Raw genomic sequence first — 26,505 nt, 5'->3', positions numbered from 1 at the left:
ATTTAAGTGTGCCATTACCAGGAATGAGAAAGCAACCACTTGAGACATCATTTGAGATTGGTGCCTAGAGACTTCTGAATAAAGTGTCAGACAAAATAACCTGAAGTAATAATTTATTATGAATTTGAGTGTGCTAGAGGTAGACAGGTGGGTTCAATGCTTTTATTTGTTCCTTTGGAATGCCTGGTTACCTGTTTATTTTTAATGGAACTTTTCTTCCACTATGAGTTGTGAAAGCAGGACCCAAGAGTTTAACAACAAAATTCTTTGGATGTTAATACTTTCTAATGCAAATCAGGCAAACACTAGGTGAACCATTATTTCAAAATTCATAGAATGATAGAGCACAGAAGTAAACCGTTCTGCAGAACTTTTAATTCAAGTATTTTGTTTGTTCAGTAAATTCCTTTAAAGACCGACTTAAAAGAGTTGCATTTATATAGCTTTCATGACCTCTGGATGCCTCAAGGCACTTTACAGCCAACTAAGTATTTTTGGAAGTGTTGTAACATAGGAAAGATGGCAGCACATTTACATACGGCAAGCTCCTAGTCAACATAATATATTAATGACCAAATTTTTTTTGTCATGTTTATTAAGTGATAAATATTGGCCAGGGCAAAATGGACAAGTCCCTTCTCTTTGAAATGGTGTAGTGGGATCCTTTACATTCACCTGTGAGGGCAGATGGGGGCTTCACTTTACGCTCATATTCAAAAGATTGCATCTCCAAAAGTGCAACAATCGTTCAGTACTGCACTGGAGTGTCAATCTTGATTTTTGTTCTCAAGTTCTGGAGTGAATCAGGAACTTAAGAACATAAGAAATAGGAGCAAGAGTAGGCCATCTAGCCCTTCGAGCCTGCCCCGCCATTCAATAAGATCATGGCTGATCTGAAGTGGCTCAGTTCCACTTTCCCGCTTTCTCCCCATAACCCTTAATTCCCTTGCCTACCAAAAACCTATCTACCCGCGTCTTAAATATATTTAGCGAGGTAGCCTCTACCACTTCAATGGGCAGAGAATTCCAGAGATTCATCACCCTTTGAGTGAAGAAGTTCCTCCTCAACTCCGTTCTAAACTGCGCGCCCCGCATCCCCCCTTATCTTGAGGCTGTGCCCTCTAGTCCTGCTGTCCTTTCTGAGCGGGAAGAATCTCTCTACCTTTACCCTATCCATCCCCTTCATGATCTTATACATCTCTATAAGATCCCCCCTCATCCTTCTAAACTCCAACGAGTACAAACCCAGTCTATTCAGCCTCTGTTCATAGTCCAACCCACTCATCTCCGGTATCAGCCTAGTGAACCTCCTCTGCACTCCTTCCAAGGCCAAAATATCCTTGCGCAAGTGCGGCGACCAAAACTGCACACAATACTCCAGCTGCGGCCTCACCAGTGCCCTGTACGGTTGCAGCAAGACCTCACTGCTTTTATATTCTATCCCCCTCGCTATAAAGGCTAGCATCCCATTCGCCTTCCTGATCACCTGCTGCACCTGCAGACTGGGTTTTTGTGACTCATGCACAAGGACCCCCAGGTCCCTCTGCAAAGTAGCATGCTGCAGCTTTTCGCCCTTTAAATAGTAATCCCTCCTACTATTATTCCTGCCAAAGTGGATAACCTCACACTTGGTAACATTGTACTCCATCTGCCAGGTCCTTGCCCACTCGCTCAGCCTATCTAGATCCCTCTGCAAACTTTCCACACCCTCTGCACAATTTTCTTTTCCACTTATCTTTGTGTCATCAGCAAATTTCAACACCCTTCGACTTGAATCAAGAGTGCTACCAACCTTATTCCACAAGACTCAAAACACATAAGAATACTGAAACATAAACATAAAATGCCGGAAATGCTCAATGTTTGGAACATTGGTAGAGAGAGAAACAGACTTAATGGCTCAGGTTGATTTTTTTTATTTCACATCTTTCTTACAGATTTCGAGCATCTGCAGTATTTTGCTTTCGTACACAAGAATACTGAATTGATAGTCACTTGATGCAATCAGTTCAACTTATGTTTGATTTCTGTTGCAAATATATATATAAATATATATATATATATTTGAGGCTACTTGTGCTGTTTCTTTTCACAGGTACATCAACCACTCTGTCACTCAACAGCAAAGTTTTCTCTTGTTGGTTTTTCTGCTGTTTTCCTCCTTTAACCTTTCAGCTGCCCCAGTGGTCAAGAATCTGAGTGTCCGTTGATTTTTCAAAAGTCACTTTTTTAAATTTTGACTGAGATGGAAGAAATGTGTTAACGCTTAGGTGCAAGATGTTTTCTGAATGAATGGACATTGCTGATAAATTGTCTATTTATTGGGTGAAAAAACACTAAGTATTGCAGCTGAAAGACAGAAAATGCTGGAGACACTCGACACATCATTTAGTTTGAGGAAGGTTCCCATACATGACTGATTTATTCTCTCAACAGTTTGTGATATAATGTGCACATACTTTTAAGAGGGTATATATTGACCTACAGTCAATCAATACCTGATCGTCAGAATGTGATATACTGATCTCTGACTTGTAGGCTGTCTGTAAGAGCAGTGGTTGAGGTCAGACATGTGTCTCAGAGTCTCCCAGTGAAAATTGTTTTTACCTTCAAATCAATAATCCATGTTATTGTTTCACCAATCCTTGAGCAAGATTGTTATGTTTACATCGAAGAGGAAGAACGTAACAGATGATTTACTGCCTGATTATGATGTCACATCCAGTGGTAAATAAGCTGTCAGTAAATATCTGTCCAGCCATTCGCTGTATACGGTATTGTTAGTACAGATTACCATTCAGCTCAAAACGGCTTGAGTGTTTGCCTTTTTTTAACTCTCCCCATGGATCAATATTTGATCCCTAGATAAAAGCAAATTACTGTGGATGCTGGAATCTGAAACCAAAAGAGAAAATGCTGGAAAATCTCAGCAGGTCTGGCAGCATCTGTAAGGAGAGAAAATAACTGATGTTTCGAGTCCAGATGACCCTTTGTCAAAGCTAAAAGGCATGGAAAGTGGGAGTTATTTATACTGCAAGATGAGAGAATGAAAGATGTGTCGTAGCCATAGAAATCCAGGAGACAAGACTGCTAATGCCGGTCCATAGACAGAATAAGGGGTGTGAATGGCCAAACATCACCTTCATGCCCACTTCTTTGGGCAAGAGTCCTCCCCTGTTCCACCAATGTGCCTCCAACATTCTGCCCCCAGTTGAACACCCCGGGAAAATTACCTGCCCTCGATCTTTTCATTGGGAACTGTGGGTGGGGTATTGACCATCTCAATTTTTCTGCCCCCCTCACCCATTCCAACCTCTCTCCTTATGAACTTTCCCCTCTTCACTTCCTCAGGTCCAACTTTGATATTGTTATCAAACATGCCAACAAAGGGAATGCTGTTGTTGTCTGGCTTACTGATCTCTACCTCACAGAGGCTGAGTGCCAACTCTCAGATACTTCCTCCTACCGCACCTGGACCATAACCACACCACTGAACAGCAAGCCATTATCTCCAACTCCGTCACTGACCTCATTTCCTCCAGATGCCTTCCCCCCTCACAGTTTCCAACTTCATAGTGTCCCAACCCCAATCAGTCCACTTCTCCCTACTTCCCAAAATCCACAAAAGGACTGTCCTGGTAGGCCCATTGTGTCAACATGCTCCTTCATTGAAAAGTTCAGTGTGTTATATATTTCTATCTAAGAGGACAGTTGGACCTCAGTTTAATGTCTCATCTGAAAGACAACACTCCTGCCTGTATAGCATATTTTCAATATAGCCGTGGTTCAATGCAGCCTCACCTTTGAATTAGAAAATTGTGGTTTCAGATCTCACTGTACAGACTTGAGTACGAAATTTAGGATGTCACTCCACTGCAATAATGAGGCAATACTGCATTGTTGGAGCTATCACCTGCCAAATTAGATTTTCAATTGTGACCCTGTCTGTTCTCTCAGATAAATGTAAAAGAGTGCATGACACTGCTTTGAAGAAGAGGAGGGGGAGTACCTCCCATATCCTGGTCAAAATGTATCAATATCCCTCAATCAACGTCATTATCACATTGCTGTTTGTAGAAAACCACTATGTGCAAACCAGTTTTTTACCCTGGAAGTTATCATTGACCAGAAACTTGATACATATGTAGGTACTGTAGCTAAAATAGGTCAAAGGCTCAGAGATCTCCAACGAGTAACATGCCCCCTGACTTCTCAAAGTCTGTCTACCATTTACAAGGAAAGTCAGGAGCGTGATGGATGAGTGCAGTTTGACACCATTCGAGTCAAAACAATACACTTTGGCACTCCCAGAAACATTCGCTCCCTCTTCACTGGCAGCCAGTGGCAACAGTGTCAACCATATACAAGATGCACTGCAATAAATAACTACTGCAGTGGTATTTCCCAAATCCGTGTACTGTACCATTGAGAAGGACAAGAGCAGCAGATGCATGGATATAGCACCATGTGCGAGCTGCCCTCTGAGTCAAACACCATCCCCACATGGAATTGGTATCGTCATTCTATCACATTAACTGGATCAAAATCCTGAAACCCTACGTAATATCACTATGGGTGCACCTACACAATAAGGACTGTAGTGGAGCTGGGCCGCCATTGGTGAGAGCTTCTGGTCTCATTATATCTATGGAACATTTTACATTTTCACCCGTCCCACCAGTGTACAATGACTACATTTCAAAAGTAATTAATTGTCTATTAAGTGTTTTGGGACATCCTGAAGTTGTGAAAGACACTGTGTAAATGCAAGTCTTTCTTTATCCTGCTGTATTGCTTGAAGCTGTGATTCACTGACCTACACCCCCAATCCTGAGCTTTCAGCAACCCTGATTTTTTCCCCCTCTTGCCCTAATCAATTCCACCCCTACCCCACCCCCCTACCCTCCAACAACCTCAGACCTTTTCCAGTTGCCTGAGCCAACTCCAAAGCATCTCAACTGCAGCCTTCTATCACTGGCTTTCCTATCGGGTAGTTAGAGAGCTTAAGTTGGCCAGCTGCCAGATGTAAAATTTAATTAAAAATTATACTGTACTCCCACTATTAAATTCTAATCATACAAGTTCTCTTACTGGTCCCAATTAGCAGATATCTTTAACAATTCTCTCTGCTCGGGTTCTGTTCCTTCCCCTTCAAATATATTGTCACCGTTCTTCCCCTCGAAAAAGCACCCCTGACCCCTCTATCCTAGCAAGCCATTGTGCCATCTCCAAACTCCCTTTCCTCTCAAGTCCTTAAATCTTTGCTGAAATGGCAATTATCAGACATAAATGATATCATCTGTGACTGTAGTGTAACAAACAATCTTTTCTCATACTTCTCAACCAATCTGCAGCCTTTGACATGGCTAACTATGCAATAATCCTCCAACTGGATGACACTGCACCCATCTGGTTCTATGTATTTATCTGATTGTAGCCAGAGAACTACCTGCCCTGGCTTATTTTCCTGCTGCAAAGACTATTGTCTTTGGAGTGTCCAAAGATCCATTCTCAGCACTTACCTATTTCTCATCTACGTGCTGCTCCTGGTTCCATGTACGTGTCCATGATATCCAGCTCTACCTCGATGATCACCACCTTTGTCAACCCCTTCATTGTCTCTGAATTGTCAGACTGCTTTTCTTACCTGTCAAACATCCAATTCAGGGCAAATAGAAATTTCCTCCAGTTATTAGGAAAACCGATGTCACTGTCTTCAGTCTCTGACACAAACTTAGTTCCCTAGCTACCAACTCTGTTCCGATCCCTGCCTGATCAGTTAATCCATTTGTGACTTTTGTGTCATGTTGATCCTGATTCAAATTTCTGACCTGATGGAGACAACATTTGCAAGATTGCCTATTTCCACCTTTGCAACATCAACTCAGCCACCCCTTTCTGAAACCCTCATGCATGTCTGTGTTATCTCAAGACTTAACTTGTCAACTGCTCTCTTGGCTGACCGCCAGTCTTCTGTTTCCCATGTACTTGAGGTCACCCAAAACTTAGCTACACGTATGCTAAGTCACATGTCTGTTCACCGGTCATGCCTGTGTTCTCTGACTTGCATTTGTTCCCAGTTCAGTAATGCAATTTTGAATTTTCCATCCTCTGTTTTCTAATCATTTCATGGCCATGCATATCCCCATTTCTGTTACCTCCTCCAGTCCTACAGACCTCTGTATTGCTCCAATTCTGGTATTTCTCACATACAGGTCTATAAAATTGAGAGGCCTAGAAAGGGTGAATAGTCAGAGGCCTTTTCCAAGGGTGACGGTGTCTATTACAAGGGGGCACAGGCTCAAGGTGAGAGGGGGAAAATTTAAGGGAGATGTGAGGGGGAAGTTTTTCACACAAAGTGTGATGGGTGCCAGGAATGCTCTGCCAGAGGATGTGTGGAAGCAGGCATATTAGCAACATTTAAGAGGCATCTGGATGGATACATGAATAGGGAGGAAATAGGTGGATACAGATCAAGTAAGGGCAAAAGGTTTTTAATTAGGGCATCATAGTCGGCACAGGCTTGGAGGGCCAAAGGGCCTGTTCCTGTGCTGTACTTTTCTTTGTTCTTATTTCTTATTGTGCTTGCTTCACGATTGACAGCTGTATTTTCAGTTGCCTAGGTACAAAACTTGGAGTTCCCTCTGAAAACATGTCACCCTCTCTTTAATGACATTCTTTAAAGGCATTCTTTAAAACCTAACTCTTTGACCATACTTCTGGTCATCTATCCTAATGCTGCCTGATGTGGCTAGGGATTACATTTTGTTTAATGACACTCCTACGAAGTATTTAGGTGTTTTGCTGTGCTAAAGATGCTATATAAATGCAAGTTATTATTCATGCAGCTAATTGTCTTCACAGATTGCCTCCTTTATGTTTTCAGGATATGGTTGTCAGTGCAATAATTATTTACAATAATAAAACATTGCTAATTTAATGTTTGGTTTTTAGTAAATCATGGTAGCAATTATCAAGGTAATTAAAGGAAAAATGGTAACTTATATATCAAGTGAAAATATTTTTTGCTGTTTATTTAAAAGAACCATGTGTTTTGTGCTCCTTAATGAACAATGCAGCTTGAGTTAACTTATTTTTTTAAATTGGAAGACCATCAATATCCAGTTCAAGTATTGAGTTAATCCTTATGTTTTTTTTTACAGGTCTGCATTTTCATCTATACTGACTTAATGCTTTTGACCAAGGAGGATGAACGGGGTCAGTGTAGTGTCCTACAAAATCCTCTTTTCCTCAAGAATATGGAGCTGGAGGAAGGTAAGTGTCTCCCTCAAGATGCTTCAGGATGAACAAATATTCTGCAACTCAGCAGCAATAAGTAATCCTTAATACAATAAACCTGCTCTCTTGATGCTGATTTTTTTTTTTCCTTTTCACGCATTACAAAGACGGAAATAACATATTGCAGATGTCAGTGTGCAAATTTAATATAGAGAAAAAAATGTAATATAGAGAAAAAAATGTCCCAAGTCATTTCAAATACACATGTTTAGTCAGGGGGTTGTGAATAGAAAGGTGACTCGGGGAGAAGGATGCTTTGTTCTTGTATGTAAACTGATGTAAAGCGTCCTTCCAAAATGTGGGAGTTAACTTGTATGCCAAAGTGAACTGCCACTATGGGTGGTCACCATCATTGTTGTTGCCACATGTGGGTGGGTGGGGTGGGGGGGTTGGGGGGAGGAAATGCTCCCAAAAAATTCGAAGTGTTGAATTGGCATTAAAAACTGGAATAAATCTTAGTAGATTTTTTCAGCGGGAGTTTCAAAATGAATCTCCCATACTCTTGTGTACTGCAAAGTGCACCAGCGTGAATCATGTGAAAATTCAGTGGGTGGGGCCTGTTCTCACTGGAAAAGCTGGTAGCATAGCGCTGAGCTGAACCTGATGACCAGCCTCAATTGCTGGCCTCCTCCCTTTGTTCACGATCCCTGTGCAGAGTGGCAGCAGGACAGAACACCCCAGAAGCCCCACCCCTTTGGCACTGCCTGATGCCCAGTGGGCAGTGCCAAGGTGCCCCTTGAGCAGTGTTAGGGAGCCAGGCTGACACTGCCAAGGAGGCAATACCCAGAGGGCACCCTCCTTACTTCCAACCCTCTGGGAAGCTTCAATTGCCCCCATTCACTCCAGCGATGTCGGGCCCTATATTGTAAACACTGCTGGAGTGAACGACTCCTGGCCGGGGTTGGGGAATGCTAGCAGACCCGGAGATTTCAGCCCCAGGCCAGCTAATGAGATTTTAAAATACAGTCAAGTGAGTATTTACATAAATGATGCAGCTGTATGCCAATTTCTAACGCAGTGCTGATGGCGCCAGAAATCAGCTGCCTGAGACTTGTGGAGGCCGTGACACCTAGCGAGAAGCCTGCAAAACAGCCTCTGCTTGAGCCTCCTTGCCCGCTGTGCTACAAAAGCAGCGCATTGGGCTGGAAGAATAACCCGTGTGATGTGCTCTGTGTGGGCATGCGTCTCCACAACAGAGTCAATATCATCTGTTTGATTCCTTGCATCCACCTATAAGGTCCCAGTAAGTAAAATATCCATTTGTGTGGTGAAAAATTTAGGGTGGCTACTAATGTGAGTATGGTATGTGCTGGCTGAAAAGTGGAGGTCAACTTATACACCAACCAGAAAAGGGGAGATTTTCCACACCCTCTGTGGCATGCTTGTGACGGCGGAGGTGATTCACCATTGACCAATGGTGGGATCTTCCAACTGTTTGTACCCTTCACCATCAATGCAGGATCGCCGTTGGCAGGACTAGCCAGAAAATCCTGTGCATGATTTTTGAAGCGGGAAAAATGGGTTTGTCTTGTATTCGGGATCGACTTATACACCACAATCTATGGTAACAAACTTTTCAACATTTAATTAAATCTATGATTTGATGGAATCCAATTACTTTATTTTTGTTAGTGCTGATTTAAGAGAGAAGATCTGACTTGTTTTATTAATGTATTTAACTATAAAAGGAAACTTCCGGATTAGCAAAGTAAATACAGTAACAGATCACCAAATCTCTGGGGAAATATTTCTGTTTTGAATTTCATGGAGCCCTGGTTAGGTCTGCTCATTCATGCACTGTCTGCTGATTTAATTGCTTTGTGCAAAATGTGTGCATCAACTATTGCATCTTTTAGCAAGCACAGACATAGTTATATAAATGTGTACAGAGTTTCTGACACCATCTCTGAATCATTCCGACATTAAAAGATTGAAATTGGATAGGGTTAGAATTTGTGGTTCATTCTTGCGTTAGAATGTAACCTTTTCCAAGTTGATCTAATCAAATAGTTCTCTGACATCACCAGACTTAAATTGAGTTTATTATATCCCAGGGAAGAATCACATTTAGTTACTTTGCACTTGTCATTGTAGATAAAAAGTCAACGTAATTGAGGAAATATTTTCTGCTTACAATCACAAAATCCCTTAATGCTTGCTGTGAGGGGAGTTGCCAGTTTTCTTGGTGGCATTGCTTTATGTATTCATTTTGCTGGCCAGAGACAGCCTGGCAATGTTTATTTTGTGCTTGTTTCCCATGAATTGTAACATTCTGCTTTCACAGGAGCAGCACTGGATTCCTACATAAAACCCACCATGAAAATTTGTAATCCAAGATAGACAACAGTTCTGTATTGTACAGACTACTGTTGCTGCAGCGTTTACCTAGAACCTTTCATATCTTAAATGTTTTGTTTTATAATTGTTTTCATTCAGCATCATCTGAATGACTCAGGAGTAAATTCAGATTGACGTACTTGTTGTATATGGTATGGTTCATAATAATCTTTTCCTATTGACTGGCTAGGTACTTATTTTGTTCACAAATGTGCATAGCATAAGAAGTAAGAATAGAGCTAACATTTCGAGTCTTAATGACTCTTCGCTCATCCCGAATCAACGTTGGCTCTCTTCTCTCTCCACAGATGCTGTCAGACGTGCTGATATTTGCCAGCATTTTCTATTTTTGTTTCAGATTTCAGCATCTGGAGTAATTTGCTTTTATCTTATAAATAAAACAAATGAGTTATAAGTGCAAATTCAGTTTTGTAATAGCCATGACAAAGGCATGGCCAATTACCCTGTACACCCCATCCACTGACCCCTTAACTAAATGAATCAAGACTCCTCTATGTTGAACAACACTTGGAGGAACTACTGACAATTGCAAGGGTGCAAGATGTTCTCCAAATGAGGGACTTCATCGTTCATCACTAAGGGTAGCTGAGTAGCACCACTACTGACTGTGCTGATCAAGTCTTAAAGAACAAGCTGTTAGAGGAATCTTCTGTAGCTAGTGAGGGAACCAACAAGAGAGAAAACCATACTTGACCTCATGCTCAACAAATCTGCCTACCACAGATGCACCTGGCCACAACAGTATCAGAAAGAATGACCACTGCACTGTCGTTGTGGAGACAAAATCTTGCCTTCACATTGGGAATAACCTCTATCGTTGTATGGCACTATCACCATGCTAAATAGACTTCAAACAGATCTAGCAACTCAAGAGGCGCTGTGGACCACCAACTCCAGCACAATCTGCAACTTAAGATAAAAGCAAAATACTGTGGATGCTGGCATCTGAAGCATAAACAGAAAATGCTGGAAAATCTCAGCAAGCCTGACAGCATCTGTGGGGAGACAATAGAACCAATGTTTTGACTCTAGATAACTCTTTGTCACAGTTGTCGGAGAGAAAAGCCATGAAGAAGTGGCAATGAGTTAAACACTAAGATAAAAGAAAAATACTGTAGATGCTGGAATCTGCAATCTCATGGCCCAGCATATCCCCCAATCAACCATTACCATCAAACCAGGGGATCAGCCTGGTTCAATGAAGAGTGCAGGAAAACATGCTACAGCAGCACCGAGCATACCTAAAAATGAGTGTCAACCTGGTGAAGTTACCAAGTAGGATGATTTGCATGCCAAACAGCATAAACGACAAGTGATAGACAGAGTCAAGTGATTCCCACAACCAATGGATTGCATTCAAGCTCTGCAGTCCTGCTACAACCAGTCATGAATGGTGGTGGACAATTAAACAGCCCCATCAGTCCATTCTCGATCATCAGTAAAGTGATGGAAGGGGTCATCAACAGCGCTATCAAGTAGCATCAGCTTGGCAATAACCTGCTCAATGACGACCAGTTTGGATTTTGCCAGGGTCACTCAGATCCTGACTTCAATCATGGACAAAAGAGCTGAATTTTTGAGGTGAGGTGAGAGTGACACCCTTGACATCAAGGCTACATTTGACCTCGTGTGGCATCAGGGAACCCTAGCAAAACTGGACTCAATGGGTATCTTGGGGCAAATTCTGTGCTGGTTGGAGTCATACCATATAGGAAGATGGTTGTGGTTGTGGAGGTTAGACATGTAAGCTCCAGGACATCTCTGCAGGAGTCCCTCGGGGTAGTGTCCTAGGCCCAACCATCTTCAGCTGCTTCATCAATGATTTTCCCTCCGTCATAAGGTCAGAAATAGGGCTATTCACCTATAGTTGCACAATGTTCAATACTGTTTGCAATTCCTCGGATACTGAAGCAGTCCATGTTCAAATGCAGCAAGATCTGCTCATTATCCAGATTTGGGCTGACAAGTGGCAAGTAACATTTGGGCGACACAAATGTCAGGCAATGACCATCTCTAAAACAAACACTCCAACTATTGCTCCTTGACATTCAGTGATGTTACCATCATTGAATCCCCTCACTATCAACATCTTTGAGGTTACTATTGACCAGAAACTCAACTAGACTCGCCATACAAACACAACATATACAAGAGCAGATCAGAGGCTAGGAATACTGCAGCGAGTAACTCACCTCCTAACTACACAGAGCCTGTCCACCATCTACAAGGTACAAGTCAGGAGTGTGATGGACTACTCCCCACTTGCCTGGATGGGTGCAGCTCCAACAACACTGAAGAAGCTTGACACCATCCAGGGCAAAGCAGCCCGCTTGATTGACACCGCATCCACTTTGTCCACTACTGACGCCCAGTAGCAGCAGTTTGTACTATCTAAAAGATGCACTGCAGCAATTCACCAAAGATTCTTAGACAGCACCTTCTAGACCCACAACCACTTCCATCTGAAAGGACAAGGGCAGCAGATACATGGAAACACCACTGCCATCCTGACTTGGAAATATATTGCCATTGCTTCGCAGTCGCTGGGACAAAATCCTCCCTCACAGCATTGTGGATCAACACACAGCACACGAACTGCAGCGATTCAAGAAGGCAACTCACCACAACCTTGTCAAAGGTGACTAGGGATAGGCAATATATGCTGGCCAGCCAACAACGTGCATACCCCACAGATTAATTAAAAATTGAAGAAAAAGAAGTTCACATATTCTCCCTTTCTTGGAAGGTCAATAGTTTCTTAGGTGATTTGATACTTTCAGTTGAAGTGAAGGTCTTGTAAGCAGAGTTTGTTCATTAAACTGTGAGGCTTCTTGTAGTTGAATGTCCAGGTTGGTTCTCAAATGAACTTTGAAGTTGGAACAGACAGGAAGAGTCCTTACCCCCACTTTCAAGATATGCTTGTTTATTATCTTGGCTTTGTAGTTGGTTGCAGTTGATTTGATGGCTGCCTAATGAATTTGGATAGAATACAGTCCAGAACAGTTCTGGACTTGTGACTGGTTCAAGTCAAAAGTCCTTTTCCAATTAAGTGTTTGAGACTGCTGGTATCCTTCTCATATAAATAACCCATTCAATTTGAAATTACCCTTTTGAAATAGTTTCAGAGAAATGGATTGAAACAACATCATTCTGAAAAATTCATTTTGTTCCCTCGAGACAGGGAAGTGTTTCAATCCACAAGGGAAGTCAGGTGATCCTCGGTCTTTTTTTTGCAGCCTTTTATGTTTTTTAAAATACAAGTGTTGACTGAAAATTGGTAATAGACTAGAACATGACAAAAGAAAGAGATGGAAAGTTTCAGAGAAGGCCCTCAGATCTTTGGACTCAATGAAAATTTGACACAATCTTTTTTCTTCCCTTTCGAGCTTTTGGGGATTTTGTGCATTGCAGAGGGGAGGGTGCTATTTCTGGTAGCTGCCACTGAAGTGAATTGTTCTTTAAAATTCTTTATAAAGAAGTCATCCCTGCCCCACCTGCACCCGTCTCCCAGTTAGCACAACTCTTGTATATTGACATAAAAAAAAAGAGAATTGGAATCTTGGAAATACCACCATGGATCTGGAGGAGAGAGGAATGAAAAGATGAGAGAGATCCAGTGGATGTAAAGCAGCTCCATCTATGACTATTGGAGGGAGAGAGAGGGGAGGAAGAGACAGTGTGGACACTGAGGAGGTCCGGGAAGTGGGGGGAGGAAGGAGGCATTTCAGGCAAGAGTAGGAGAAGGTGTGGGCAGAAGGCAATTTTCACATTTGCAGCTTACTTTATTTCTGTATATGACTATCCAACACTTTAAAAGATATATACCTTTATTTTTCTTTCTAAAACCCTCCTCTTGGGCCTGACTTTCAAGTTTACAAACTGACGTTGGAACAAGATAATCAAACAAAAGAGAAATAAGTTGTGTCCCTTCCAATTGCTTTCTTGTTCTTTTATGTTTGTCTAATAAATTATTTTGTGAGTAATGTTCAAAGTAAAGATCTGAGGTATAGCAAAAGAAAATATTGTGCGGGAAGTCCAGTTTTTGTTTGTTCCTCTTGGGTTTTCCTTTACATGTCTCTTCTCAAGTGTCTCTCTGTAGACAAGCTTATTTTGGCTGTCAGTGTGCATGTATTTCTTTCTTTAAAAAACTTACGTTCTCTTGAAATAGTTGGGAATTTAGTTGATTTAGAAGAGCTTGAGTTTGCCCTATCAGCTTTTGGAAGATAGCAATGGGTTGGGGATTGGGTGGCGAATGAAGGAAAGCTGTTTCATTTTTGTTGGATTCTTGATGCTGGGCAGGCAGCCAATTCTTGTTTCTTTAATACCCTTTAATGGAGGCATTGAGTTAGTATGGAAATTCCTGTTTTGAGAACAGCTTATTTTCACAATAAATCTTTAGATATGCTCCAACATAAAGGAATCTATGAAGCCCAAAAAAGTAGCACCTGAAAATCAAAAGGAAACTCTTGGGAAAATAACCATGAATAAAGATATTTGATCACTGTCTCTGAATTGCCTTTGGGATGTCTTATCACATTAGCCACTATGTGAATATAAGTTGTTATTTTGATCCCCTTCTGCACCCTTTATAAAGCCTGTTATCCAAAGTTGAACACAGAACCCCAGTTGAGTCCTAACTACGTTCACTTACTGTGAAAGAAAATAACACATGCATTCATATCAAGCCCACCATCCCGCACGGATATCACTGGCCTCTCCATCCCCCAATGACCCTGATATCGCTGGACTCCCTATCTCCCACCCCTCCCCCGCAGTTCACACATACTGGCCTCATTGCTGTCTTGCACATAAATAGTACTGTGCTGCCACGCACAACCCCTGCCTGCAAGCGTTCCCCCTTGTTTGAGAGCTTTGAGAATTGCACCCCCTGGACACAGCACCTTGTTGTATGAGAGCCAAACAGCACCTTGGGAGAAAGCTCATTCTCTATTGAAACCAGGTTTCCTTTACATTTCTGACAAGGATTTTTTTCCTAACAGACCTATGACTGGCTCTGACTACACATGGACTCCACTAACAATCCAGAATCACAGAATCCTACAGTGCAGAAGGAGGCCATCCAGCCCATTGAGCTGCACCGATCACAATCCCACTCAGGCTGTATCCCCATAACCCCATATATTTAAGCTAGCTAGTCTCCCTGACACTAAGGGGCAACTTAGCATTGCCAATCCACCTAACCCACATCTGTTTGGACTGTGAGAGAAAACTGGAGCACCTGGAGGAAACCCATGCAGACACGGGGAAAATATGCAAACTCCACACAGACAGTGACCAAAACCGAGAATCGAACTAAGTTCCTGATGCTGTGAAACAGCAGTGCTAATTGCCGTGACACCCAACCTCTGTGCCACCATACTGCCAGAGCTGTATATAAGCTGCAATAATGGACACACAGCCAGAAGACGATGGAAAGAAACCTGCTCCGAGATTCTGCCAGGCTGACCAGGCCTGCTAATGGACGCAGTGGAGGAGAGGCATCAGCTGCTGTTCCCCACTCAGGGCCATAGTCCAAGGTGTTGTGCCACAAAGGCATTGCAGGGGGAGGTGGCAGCTGCAGATAATGCCAGGACCTTGACACCTTGGGCCAAGAAACAGTGTCAAGAAATTGAACGTCTTCTTCGGGCAGCAAGGGTGTGTGCGCATCCCATTCTGAAACCTGCACACGTGCTGTACTAGCAATGTCAAGATGTGGAGATGTCGGCATTGGACTGGGGTAAACACAGTAAGAAGTCTCACAACACCAGGTTAATATTGGTTGGACTTTAATCCGGTGTTGTGAGATTTCTTACTGTGCTAACAATGTCAAATGCTCTGACATCTGCAGGACATGCAACAACAGCCAACCCCCCTCAACAAGAACTGCATCCAACAACCGCCCCCCCACCCCCAATTAGCAACAACTTAACCCAATCTCAGAGGACAAATGCTGAGGGGCTCCAGAGCCTGGCTCACTCTCAGAATGTCGTAAAGAGGGACTCCAAAGCCAAAACTTGGGCTGGTCTCAGAGGGTCAGGGCCGATGGATCACAGACCGTGGGGCAAACACATCTGGACTTCCAGGACTGGCAAAGCCAGGTAGTATTGAAGCTCCTGGAGCTCAGTCCAGCTACCCTGGCATCCCATGGAGTATCCCTAGCACCTCTGTGCACCCCGAGGGAGGAGAAAGGGCTAGTATCCCTTCCCTGGAGACTCTAGACGCCCCGTGAGTCCCCACTTCCTTACACTGGGGCATCTCAGGGCCAGCTGGTTGAACAGGGTGGCACAGAAACAGTGTCATCCGCAAGTCAGCCAGGGCCCTCCGTTAATGCTATGTGGGTCCAGGTGGCAGTGTGCATTTGGAGAACAGGTAGGAATCAGACTTGAGTGGCACCAGGGGCAGGATCCCAGTGCCCCTTACTGGGAGTCATTATCACCTTTCAGCCTTCACCAAAGACTCGCTATCAGTGCCAGCCATGCCCATTAACTGGTTGTGATATTTCTTGGGGTCAGGGTGGTGGGATGAGAGAGGATGGGGAAGAGGGGAAGGGCCATGAGGGTTGAGGGACCAGTTTGGGGTTGTGGGATAGGGCAGCTGCAGTGGCTTCTGGAATCTGGTGGAAGTATTTCGGAGCAGCCCTCATACTGCACAGCACCAGTTATATGAAGTGGGCTGCTATTAAGACTCCATCGCTGTACTGCCCTATTGGGCACCTGCTCCTCATAGGGCAGGGCGTCCACCCTGGACTGTTGCCGTCCTCCTCCTCCTCATGTTTCTCCTCCTCCTCTTCTTCCTCGTACTGGTCTGCCTGCAGCTGCACGATGTTGTGCAGGACACAGCACACAATTATGATTTAAGGCATTCACAGGGTCACACTGCAGGACACCCCAGAGCAATCCAGGCAGTGGAACCACACCTTGAGCAGGCCTATGCACTGCTCTACCACAGATCAGGTGGCAGCATGGGCCTCATTTAGCAGGTGTCCGCCTCAGTCTTGGGCTCCCGTACTGTCGTTATCCATCATGACCTCAGCGGGTAACCTGTCTTCTCCACGACCCATCCTGATAGCTTGGGCTGGTCTTCAAAGAGCTCAGGGATGTCCGACTGCCTCAACACATAGTTGTCATGGACACTCCCTGGATGGCATGCACAGACCTGCATGATGATCATCTGGTGGTCACAGATGATCTGGATGTTCAGGAAGCAGAACCCTTTGCGGTTGATGAATGGTTGCCCCTCACCTCGCAAGGACTGCAGGATGATGTGTGTCCAGCATCTGGCCCGTGGATATGGGGCATTCCTGTAATGGTGGTGAAGCCTACAGCCCAGACCTCCTGCTGAGCCTGCCCAACATCAAAATTGATGCATTGGCCTGCTGGGCATACAAGGCAGGCCTGTGAGATCCCACAGAAGTTGTCAATTGGTGCCTGAAATGACTCTGTTGCATAGAAGTTGACAGCTGCCATCACCTTAACTTCTACTGGGAGCGGGTAGCCGCCCTTCCCCTCAGATGCCAGATGTGCACACAAGTGCCAGACCGCATCCTTGAATAGGTGGAACTGGCAATGGTACATAACCGTCAACAGCCCCTTGAATGAATGCCTGGTCTGCATCCTCCTCCTTCTGGCTATCCTTTTGGGAGGCTGCTCTCCCACCTTCTGGCCTTCAGTGGCAGCCCTTCCCCTCCTTCCTGAGGGCCTGCCATTGGCTGCTCCTGCAGTGTCCTCCCCATGCTTTCTACCTCCTGAGCCACCTGCTCCTCCTCAGTCGCTATTGTGATAACCAGCTCTAAATCAGTGGGTCTGAGATCCATTCTGCTCAGTAGGGGTAGAGAGAGAAAGATTGATAGATTCATGCCATTGCTTGCATCCTCCCATCCCCCCCGCGTCTCCCAACCCAAGTCTTTTGGTGCTGACAGAACTAGGCTGACCTCATCACATCTCAGGTGAGTGGCAAGCTTGAAAAAACAGGGCTTTCATGAATAACCTCAGCCAGTAAGGGAATTGAACCCATGCTATTCTCTTCACTTTGAATCAAGAACCAGCCAACCAACCAATTGAGCTGACCAATTTCCCATAACACCCCGTAAAAAGAATAGGACCTTGGTATTAATAGCCTTCCTATTATTCCTGAACTTATTCTGGTGATGTGTTGAATAAATGTTGGTTTAATGCATGAAGATCTTTCACAAAGTTTCCATGTGTTGTAATTTAGGTTAAGTTCTGGAAAGTTCCATTAATGCATTTATTTATGGTTGGAATAAGAAATAAAGTAGGTTGAAATTGTATTCAAATGTACAAGAAAGGCGTCAGACTGAAATACGAATGGTTGTAAGCCTCTTTTATAGTTATTTAAATTTTGTCAGTATTTCTGGGAGAGCTTAGATAAGACCATAAGACATAGGAGCAGAATTAGGCCACTCGGCCCATCAAATTTGCTCCGCCGTGCAATCTTGGCTGATATTTTTCTCATTCCCATTCTCCTGCCTTTTCCCCATAACCCCTGATCCCCTTATTAATCAAGAACCTATCTATCTCTGTCTTAAACACACAATGAACTGGTCTCCACAGCCTTCCGCAGCAAAGAATTTCATAGATTCACCATTCTCTGGCTATAGAAATTCTTCCTCATCTCTGTTTTAAAGGATCATCCCTTTAGCCTGAGGTTGTGCCTTCTGGTTCTAGTTTTTCCTACTTCTCTTCACATCCATCCTATCTAGGCCTCACAATATTCTGTAAGTTTCAATAAGATACCCCAGCCCCCAGTCTTCTAAACTCCGAGTCCTCAAGCGTTCCTCAACCAATATTTTAGATAAAAAAACCTTTTAGTTTATGCAATACATAACTATATTTCATTTCAAATAATGTTTGTTTATGAAATACTTCACTCAATAAATTAATCTTAACAGGTTAAATTTATCCCTCTGAATGTTAACTGACCAACTGTATTTATTATCTTTTGCCCTTCCTTTTCACCTTGTATTAGGATCTCACTTTCTGAGGAGTTGGTGATAAGATGAAGAGTAACTTAATTAGTCATTTTTTTTACAAAGAAAGGCTTGAAGTACAATTCAAATTCATTGAATTATCACATGTCCTTTATTTTTGTTTAGTAATCTTAATGCATTAATGTATATTTTAAAACACTATTCAGCCAGTCCCAGTGACTCCTTCTAAATTCTGTACAAAAAAGGCTTTTTTTTTAAATGCTATCCTCCCTCTGCACATTTCCTGTGGTTACCTTCAGTTTTGCAACAACTGCCAGTTGTGTATTGAGGTTTATATGTGGTGCAGTACTAGCCTCCACTTTGTAAGTGCTTTTTACAGCAAAACTGCAATGGGTTAGACAATAAGATGAAGTAAACAGAGTTCTGTCAAGTGAGTTAAATTTGGTCTGTGATGCTTTCCTTATTCACAAAGGAACCAGCACTGCAGTGTTCACGCTTTTTGACTAAGTTCTTCAGGTTTCAGAGAAAAATGAATATAAACAACATTGATCCAGTACTAATGAGGTATTTTTAAACTTGATTTATCGTTGTACTTTCTATGTTATATGTGCTGCAGGGTGGGAGGTTGTCTTTAATACAGACTCACTTTTAAGTCGTTATTCAACAATGAGGCAGCCCAGCACGTCAGTGCAAAAGGCAATGCTGAAGCATATATAACCATATTCAGCCAGAAATGCTGAATGGATGATCCATCTTGGCATCCTTCTGAGATCATTAGAATTGAATTCATTCCATGAAGGCATTGGACCCATCAAAGGCAATGTGACCTGACAACATCCCAGATGTAGTACTGTAGACTTGTGCTCCAGAAGTAATCCCCACTCCTGGCCAAGCGTGTTCTGGTACAGCCACAACAATAGCATCTATCCAATAATGTGGGAATATGTCGAGGTATATCCTGTTCTCAAGAAGCAGGACAACTCCAGTTTAGTCTGTTACTGCCTCATCAATCTGTGCTCAATCATCGTAAGTGATGGAAGGTATCATTGACAGTGAGCACTACATTCATCTTGGGTTCCACCAAGACCACTCAACTCCAGACCTCAATACAGCCTTGATTCAAACATGGACAAATAAGTTGAATTCAGATGATGGGGTGTGATTGACTGCCTTTGGCATTAAGGCTATAGTGTGACATAAAGGAATCCTAGCAAAGAAAAGAAGTCAGTGGAACCAGCAGAGAACTCTGTATTGGTTGGGGTCATACCTGGCACAAAGGAAGATGGTGGTGGCTGCTGGATGTCAATCATTTCAGCCCTAGGACATTGCTCCGGGAGTTCCACAGGATAGTACTTGAAGCTCGCTCATCTTCAGCTGTTTCATCAATTATTTTCCCTCCCATATAAGGTCAGAAGTACTGATAATTTCACAACGTTCAGTACTATTTGTAACTCTTTAGATACTGAAACTGTCCATTGTTCAGTCCTGGACAGCGTTCGGTTTTAGGCTGAGAAATAGCTGGGTGGGGTTGGAGGTGTGGGTGAGCTTTAGTACATGGATAGGACAGACATCATCCTTTTCTATTCCTATCCCACCGTTGCTATTACATCTACAGTGCTGATTTAAATTGTCGGAGTGGTTGCATGAATTTGGAAGAAGATATTGGGTGGGATTTTACGGCCTTCCTTGCCTTGAAACTGCAAAATCCCCCCCAAGGTCAACGGCCTTGTCCATTGTCCACCCCTCGCCTGCTCCGACTCCCGTGGCAGGGGGATGGAGGGGGAGGGTTAAAATTCTGGCCATTGTATATGCTGATTACTGGCTTTTCTACACAGGTCACAGCTTGTCAGTGTTGCACAGCAAAAGGCAACAGTTTTGTTATTATTGATTAATCAAATCATTTGGAAGGTGGGACTTGCATTTGTCAGAGCCAGATAGGTTGGAGAGTTGGGCTGCAACCAAGTGGACATACTTCGATTTTCTCCCATTGTTTTGTTGGAACCAAGTTTAAAAAGTGATTAGCGGAGACGTGTATTCTGTGGGAGAGTAAATATTTAGCACTTGTTTATTTTTTGGGACAAACACTAAATTATCAACTGTGATAATTGGGTGTGTTACAACTATGATTATTTCATGTATGTCCTCGAAAGAAGTCACATATAACTTCAAAAGTAAGTTCTTCAGTTAACACTGACTACTGTTTTCTGTAAAACTTTAAAACTGTTTGCAACTGCTTTTTGGCCCCAAGGTGGGATGTGAACATGTTAAAATGCATTATCTGACTATTCTTATCACTTTCCTTGTGTATTTGCCAAGGTTTCAAAATAAGCAGGTAATGGAGTAATTGTGTATGATGTAATTACATTGTTACACTAAGTTAAGGTACAAGCCCCCAAAGAAAATAAATCTTGTGCTTGTAAGTATGCCATAAACTGGGGGGAAAAAAGTTTATACAAGTTTGTGTTAAAAGCACAAAAAGGCTTTTAATTTGTACATTTAAGTGACGCTTATGTATAAAAGTTGCTTTCATATAGCATAATCGCTAAGTGCTTGGTTGCCATATGAGGAATTACATGGCACCATCCACACGATCTGAACTGAATATGTCTGACCAGTCTGAGAATGCCCTCCCCATGCCAAGAAGTTGAATTCTGTCCTCAATGCAGTTTACTGAGCTATTGCAAACTTCCTGGAACCTACTAAGGTGGCTGAGCCTTGTTACCCTTCCCCTTTCTCCCAGAAAGCAACAAAGAGACACAAGACATGGGGCATCTTATCCAGAACACTGTAGCTCCACAGCTGCCACCATGCTGAAGCACACAAAAATCTAAACCACAGGTTACCTAATGACTTAGAGGAATCTCTCCCTTCTGGAGTCAGTGAAACATGAGTCACTTGGTTGTGTCTCAATTGCCTTAGGACTGATGTCAGCTGCTGCAGAGCCCTATGCACATGGGAATAGAGCCAAGCAAATTCTATCAACTATGACTGTGGAGTTGCATTCCATACGATGAAGCATGCTGTCTACCACCAGGGCCATGCAGTCCTGAAAATCTGGAAGTCTTCAACCGACAAACCAGAGTGATGAGGAAAAGTATAGCGGCATGTTAAGAAAGAAAGAGCCACACATAAAAGTTAGTGAAATATGAAAGTTGCTTAAGGGCATTGAGATGGGCTGATCAGTGGCAGTTACCATTTGTGCCACACAAAGGCCAGGCAATTATCCTCTCCAACAAGGGAAAATGGAATGTAACCCTGAAAAGTACGAGGTGCTGCACTTTGGAAAAAGTAACAAGACAAGAGTAACAAGACAGGGTATAGTTTAGCTACTTTGACATCAGTTGGCTCTGTTCTTTTCTTTGGCTTAGTCATTCCTGTGACAGAATATTGTTTCCTAGTTAATGGGGAAGTAGGCTGTTTTCTTGCCATGCCTCTTAAAATCTTATAAACCTGTATGAACCTTGATACATGTACAATTTAAAAAGACAATGTAATTTACTTAAATTAAGAAAAACTAACATGTAAATTGGTTTAACAGGTTCAGCAGAAGACCTGCAGTTTTACATCACTTATGCTGAGGTATGTGTTTACATACTTTTCACACTTTAGAAGGTTTTTTATGTTAACAGCTTGCAAGATTTGTTTTTATTTTTTATTTCCTCTTTTGCTAGCCAATGTGGCAAAAAAAGCTTTGTCAGGCAACTTAAAATACCTTGAAGAGCCTTGAGATGTTTATTACTTTAAAGGTACTATGTAAGTATAAATTGTTGTTTTAATGTCCTGTATTTGGATTTTAAAAATACATGGATTAGGTATTTTCAGTAGATTATATCTTGGTTGATTTTCAAAGTAGCCTAGTCAAATATATGGTGTGCTACTGTGAGCGTGTTACAGATATAATAATAAAATGCTAAGACTGTCCTGTCATTGTGAGTGCTTAGGTTTAAATCCACCGCAGCATGAAGGTATGATCATTTCTAGCTTGCCACTCACTGTAGGATAGAGAATGAAATTAATTTGGCAAGGCTGAAACTGATTCTAAATGGGTGTATGCCTCACAAAATTGCCACTAGTATGTGAAGAATTATCACTAAGTTAATAGTTTCTAAGAAGAAAAGCAAGGTTAACTAAAATGAAATATGGAATAGTTACAGTTACACAGTGAAGGCTTGGTCTAAGGTTGGTGTCGAACACCATGGTTGAGAAATATGTGGACAGATTATCCTCCTTCCAACTGGTTGATTACTTGACAACTGAGAGCACGGTGATGATGCTCAGCGCAAAAAGTTTTTTAAAAATGGCATTGCCAGCTTCTTAGTGCACAAACATTGCTTTTGAAGTCATGCTTTTCTGATGTAATGTACTCTGCAAAATACATATATGAAATTTTGTAGCATTAATGGCAGTCATAGAATATTTGATGCACTTTTTGTGTAAAATCCCGCTTAAATAGGGCAGCACATAAAGGTTTTCAATATCTACCGATTCTAGGTAAGATTTCCACGTTCATCACATACTCATAAAATTCCAGCCATGTGATTCTTAAGGGGCTTCACAGGGCAAATTCTGAGAAGATGTTTCCCCTCATGGGAGAGTCTAGACCAAAGGGCATAGTCTCAGAATAAAGGGGTGCCAATTTAAGACTTAGATGGGAAGGAATTTCTTCACTCAGAGGCTTGTGAGTCTTTGGCACTCCTTGCTCCAAAGAGTTGTGGGGGCAGGCTCCTTGTGTATATTTAAGGCTGAGATAGATTTTTGATCAGTAAGGGAACCAAGTGTTACAGGAAACAGCAGGAAAGTGGAAGTGAGGAATGTTGGATCAGCCATGGTCCTATCAAATGGCAAACCAAGCTTTTGAGGGGCCAAATAACGAATTGGGTTTTCTTTCAAGGAAATTGCAGACACTTTGATTTTGCCTGGCTTAAATTGGCTACCCAAAACAATGAAAAATGTGTAGATTCTATATCAACGCCAACATTAAAAATGCTGAAGAGGAAATAATTTTTCTTACTATTTAAATATTCTCTAAAGTGCACACGTAATGTTTGACAAATGTGTTTTGTGTGTATGTATTGAAGAAAGGCAAGCTAATGAACATGTTGCAAAAGCATTCCTTCAGAGATGAATGAAGATAAGTGCACACATCAGCAGTAAACTTTTGGGATTTAAAGCTCTTGATGGTGTTCTGCCAAAACATGCTGTTGCCTGCTGGTCTTTGAGCTTTATCAGAGGATGTGTATTTTGATTTTAGTTAATTGGAAAATTTTTAAAGCCCACACATCATTTCCATCCAGTCAGATGTTATGCAATTTGACAATCCATTTGCCAAATTAAAGGCCTGCACTTTTTTATATTACTTATGAGTGAATTGATGATTAAATCACAAAGTATTTGCATTAATAGGACTATGACTCAACAGTCTTGCTATAGAAGATGAGCAAAAACGAATAGTACTGACTGCTACAGACAAGGCCTTTTCTACACCCCTTGCTCTCCTCATGGTTGGATTGGGGACAGAATTAGTTAATCCTGAAAACAGGCAGAAAATAAAATGAAGAATTACCCATTGCAACCTGCATGCAAATTTTATGCTGCTTGCTGATTTAATTGATTGTAACATACAGCCAGCCGTAAACACATTGTTGAAAGAATGTCTTACCGTGGATTGCAAAATTGTGAGAGATTAGCGCAACATCAAGCAAGTCTGCATACCAAAAGTCAGTTTGCACCTTTAAAGTTGAAGTGCATTCTTACTGGGATGTGTGTGGGAATTAAGTAATTTGAAGAGTTTGGAAGAACTGGAAAATGTTAGAAGTGTAACAGGGTTTATGCAAATACAGAGGCAGGGCATTGGAAGCACGAAGGAAGAACAGAAGGGCAGGTTTGTGGCAGGGTGGAAGATAAGAGATAAAATGACATAACTGTTATGGACAAAAGGAGGATTAATTTAAACAGTCCAGACTTCTCCACTCACTACCCATCAATTTTTTTTTTACTTTCTCCCTTTATAAATGATAGAGTATTTCTCCAACCTTTCAGTGTTGGAGTAATCTAATCCCACATTAATAATCCTACTGTAAATTTGAGATGAGGTAAAATAAGAGGGTTGATTTATTTTGTCCACACACGAAATGCAGGCAGGTGTTTCACAGCCCCCACCCTTTTGAATTCATACAATAAAAGAGGAATAAGGAAAAGAAAGGGCTTCAGGACAAAGACCACGATAAAAATAAGAATTACGGTTTCACGCAAGTCCAGTAAGTCAGTGTCCAATGAAGATTCCTTTAGGTGGTTTTGTCTGGCAAAAGTCCTGTCTTGGTCCTAGGAACTCAGTTGCAGGTTGAGTCCATCGAAGTTGCAACGAAGTATTCTTGTATTCTGGAAATTAGTTCACTCCATGGGCAAAAACCAGATTCTTTCTGGAGGTCAGACTTCGGAGATAGATGAAGGTTAAAGGCAGGCTGCTAGCCTGGAGTCCAGTTCTCTTTGGAGGTTAAATCGCAACTGAAAATAAAATTCAAAAGCTGAATAATTAAAGCAGTTCAAATCACTCAAGTCTCGGTTCTGTGTCAGGGTGATTTTGGGCTGAGCTATTCAGCCAACAAGACTCTATTATATTTGAGCTGCCAACTGTAGAACCATTATCATGATATTGGAGATGAGAAGTCACAAATAGCTCTGTCTTTTCCCATAGCTAGCTGATGTGGATGTCTTGTCGGCTAATCTATTGAATAGATTAGCCGACTGGCATATTTATACAGCGCAAGAAGTGTTATATTCAGAGGTTTGATGTGGTGTTCTTTGTCCATGTTTAAACTGCTCAGAAACTCCCAGAGCTACCATGGTAGCCATTTTATCAGTCCAGCCATTTGTCCATTTTTAATCATTTTTTATAGTAGCCAGGCTGTCATAGATATACATTTTCCTTTCCATCTCCTGGACAGCAAAAAAGATGCAAGGCAAAAGGAAATGGTAATGGAGCAAGTAAAAAAACAAAAGATAGAGGCAACTAAGAGAAAAAAGATCATCACTAACAGCTACTGAGAAAAACAAATGCAGGGACGGTGTTTATAATCTGAAATTGAGAGCGCATTGCTGGGTTTAGAAAGCTGTAAAAAGTGCCTCATTAACAACAACTGCTTGCCTTTATGTCACATTTTTAATGTGATAAAACTCTCATGTGCTTCCTAGGAGCATTGTGCAACAGGGTGATACTGAGCTGCAAAAGAACCTATTAGGATAGATGACCTAAAGAATAGTTAAAGATGTAGATTTTATGGAGTGTCTTAAAGGAGCAAAGTGATGTTGAAAGGAAGAGAGGTCCGGGGGGAGAATCAGAAAGAGTTTAGGGCCCAGGTAATTGAAAACCGGGTCATCAGTGGTAGAATGATTAAAACTGGGGATACAGAAGTGGAGGGAATTAGAAGGGCCAGACATCTCAGTGGGATTCGAGGAGCAGGAGTTTGGAAGACATTGCTACAGAATGAAATTAGCTGTTTTAAGTTAGCACAAGAAACAGTCTCAGCAGTAGCAACTCAGCTGACATCTTGGAGGCTGGGCTTGCAGCTTAGTAAGGTGGGGAAGCAGGAGGATCATAATGAAAGAAACAGCTGATCTGCCTGACCTGCTGGGTGAACATATGTTTGTAGTTCAAAATCATGATCTGAGTTTGACATATCTTTAGTTGACCTAGCACTGAGACTGAGCAAAGTGGCACCATGTTGAGACACAGAAAGGAAATTTGTGCCAAAATTGCCAGCATTGATGCAGACCAAGGCTCAGGGCATGGATCTGTTGGACTGACTTGTTCCTGTGCTGAAGACGGAAGAATGGGAACTATCTTGGCAGCTGAATTTCATTTATATTCACTCAATCCATTCCTACTGGTGGTCTTTTGTCAC

General features: G+C 42.2%; 1 protein-coding gene across 5 annotated transcripts in view; it reads left to right on the top strand.

Annotated features, from left to right (window-relative positions):
- The window catches only part of rgs3a (regulator of G protein signaling 3a), a 245,008-nt gene that overhangs the window by 128,110 nt on the left and 90,393 nt on the right, over window positions 1-26,505 (top strand). For all 5 annotated transcript variants that reach the window (XM_080212395.1, XM_080212396.1, XM_080212397.1 and 2 more), the window contains 2 exons: window positions 7,164-7,275; window positions 22,143-22,183. In XM_080212395.1, coding sequence (XP_080068521.1) covers window positions 7,164-7,275; window positions 22,143-22,183 — 153 coding nt within the window. The remainder of the gene's footprint in view (window positions 1-7,163; window positions 7,276-22,142; window positions 22,184-26,505) is intronic.

Source organism: Carcharhinus amblyrhynchos, chromosome 25 (genome assembly GCF_965287045.1).
Source record: "Carcharhinus amblyrhynchos chromosome 25, sCarAmb.v2.hapA, whole genome shotgun sequence".
Lineage (NCBI taxonomy): Eukaryota > Metazoa > Chordata > Chondrichthyes > Carcharhiniformes > Carcharhinidae > Carcharhinus > Carcharhinus amblyrhynchos.
The sequence above is the reverse complement of the archived record's forward strand: the minus strand, read 5'-3'. Positions and strand labels throughout refer to the sequence as shown.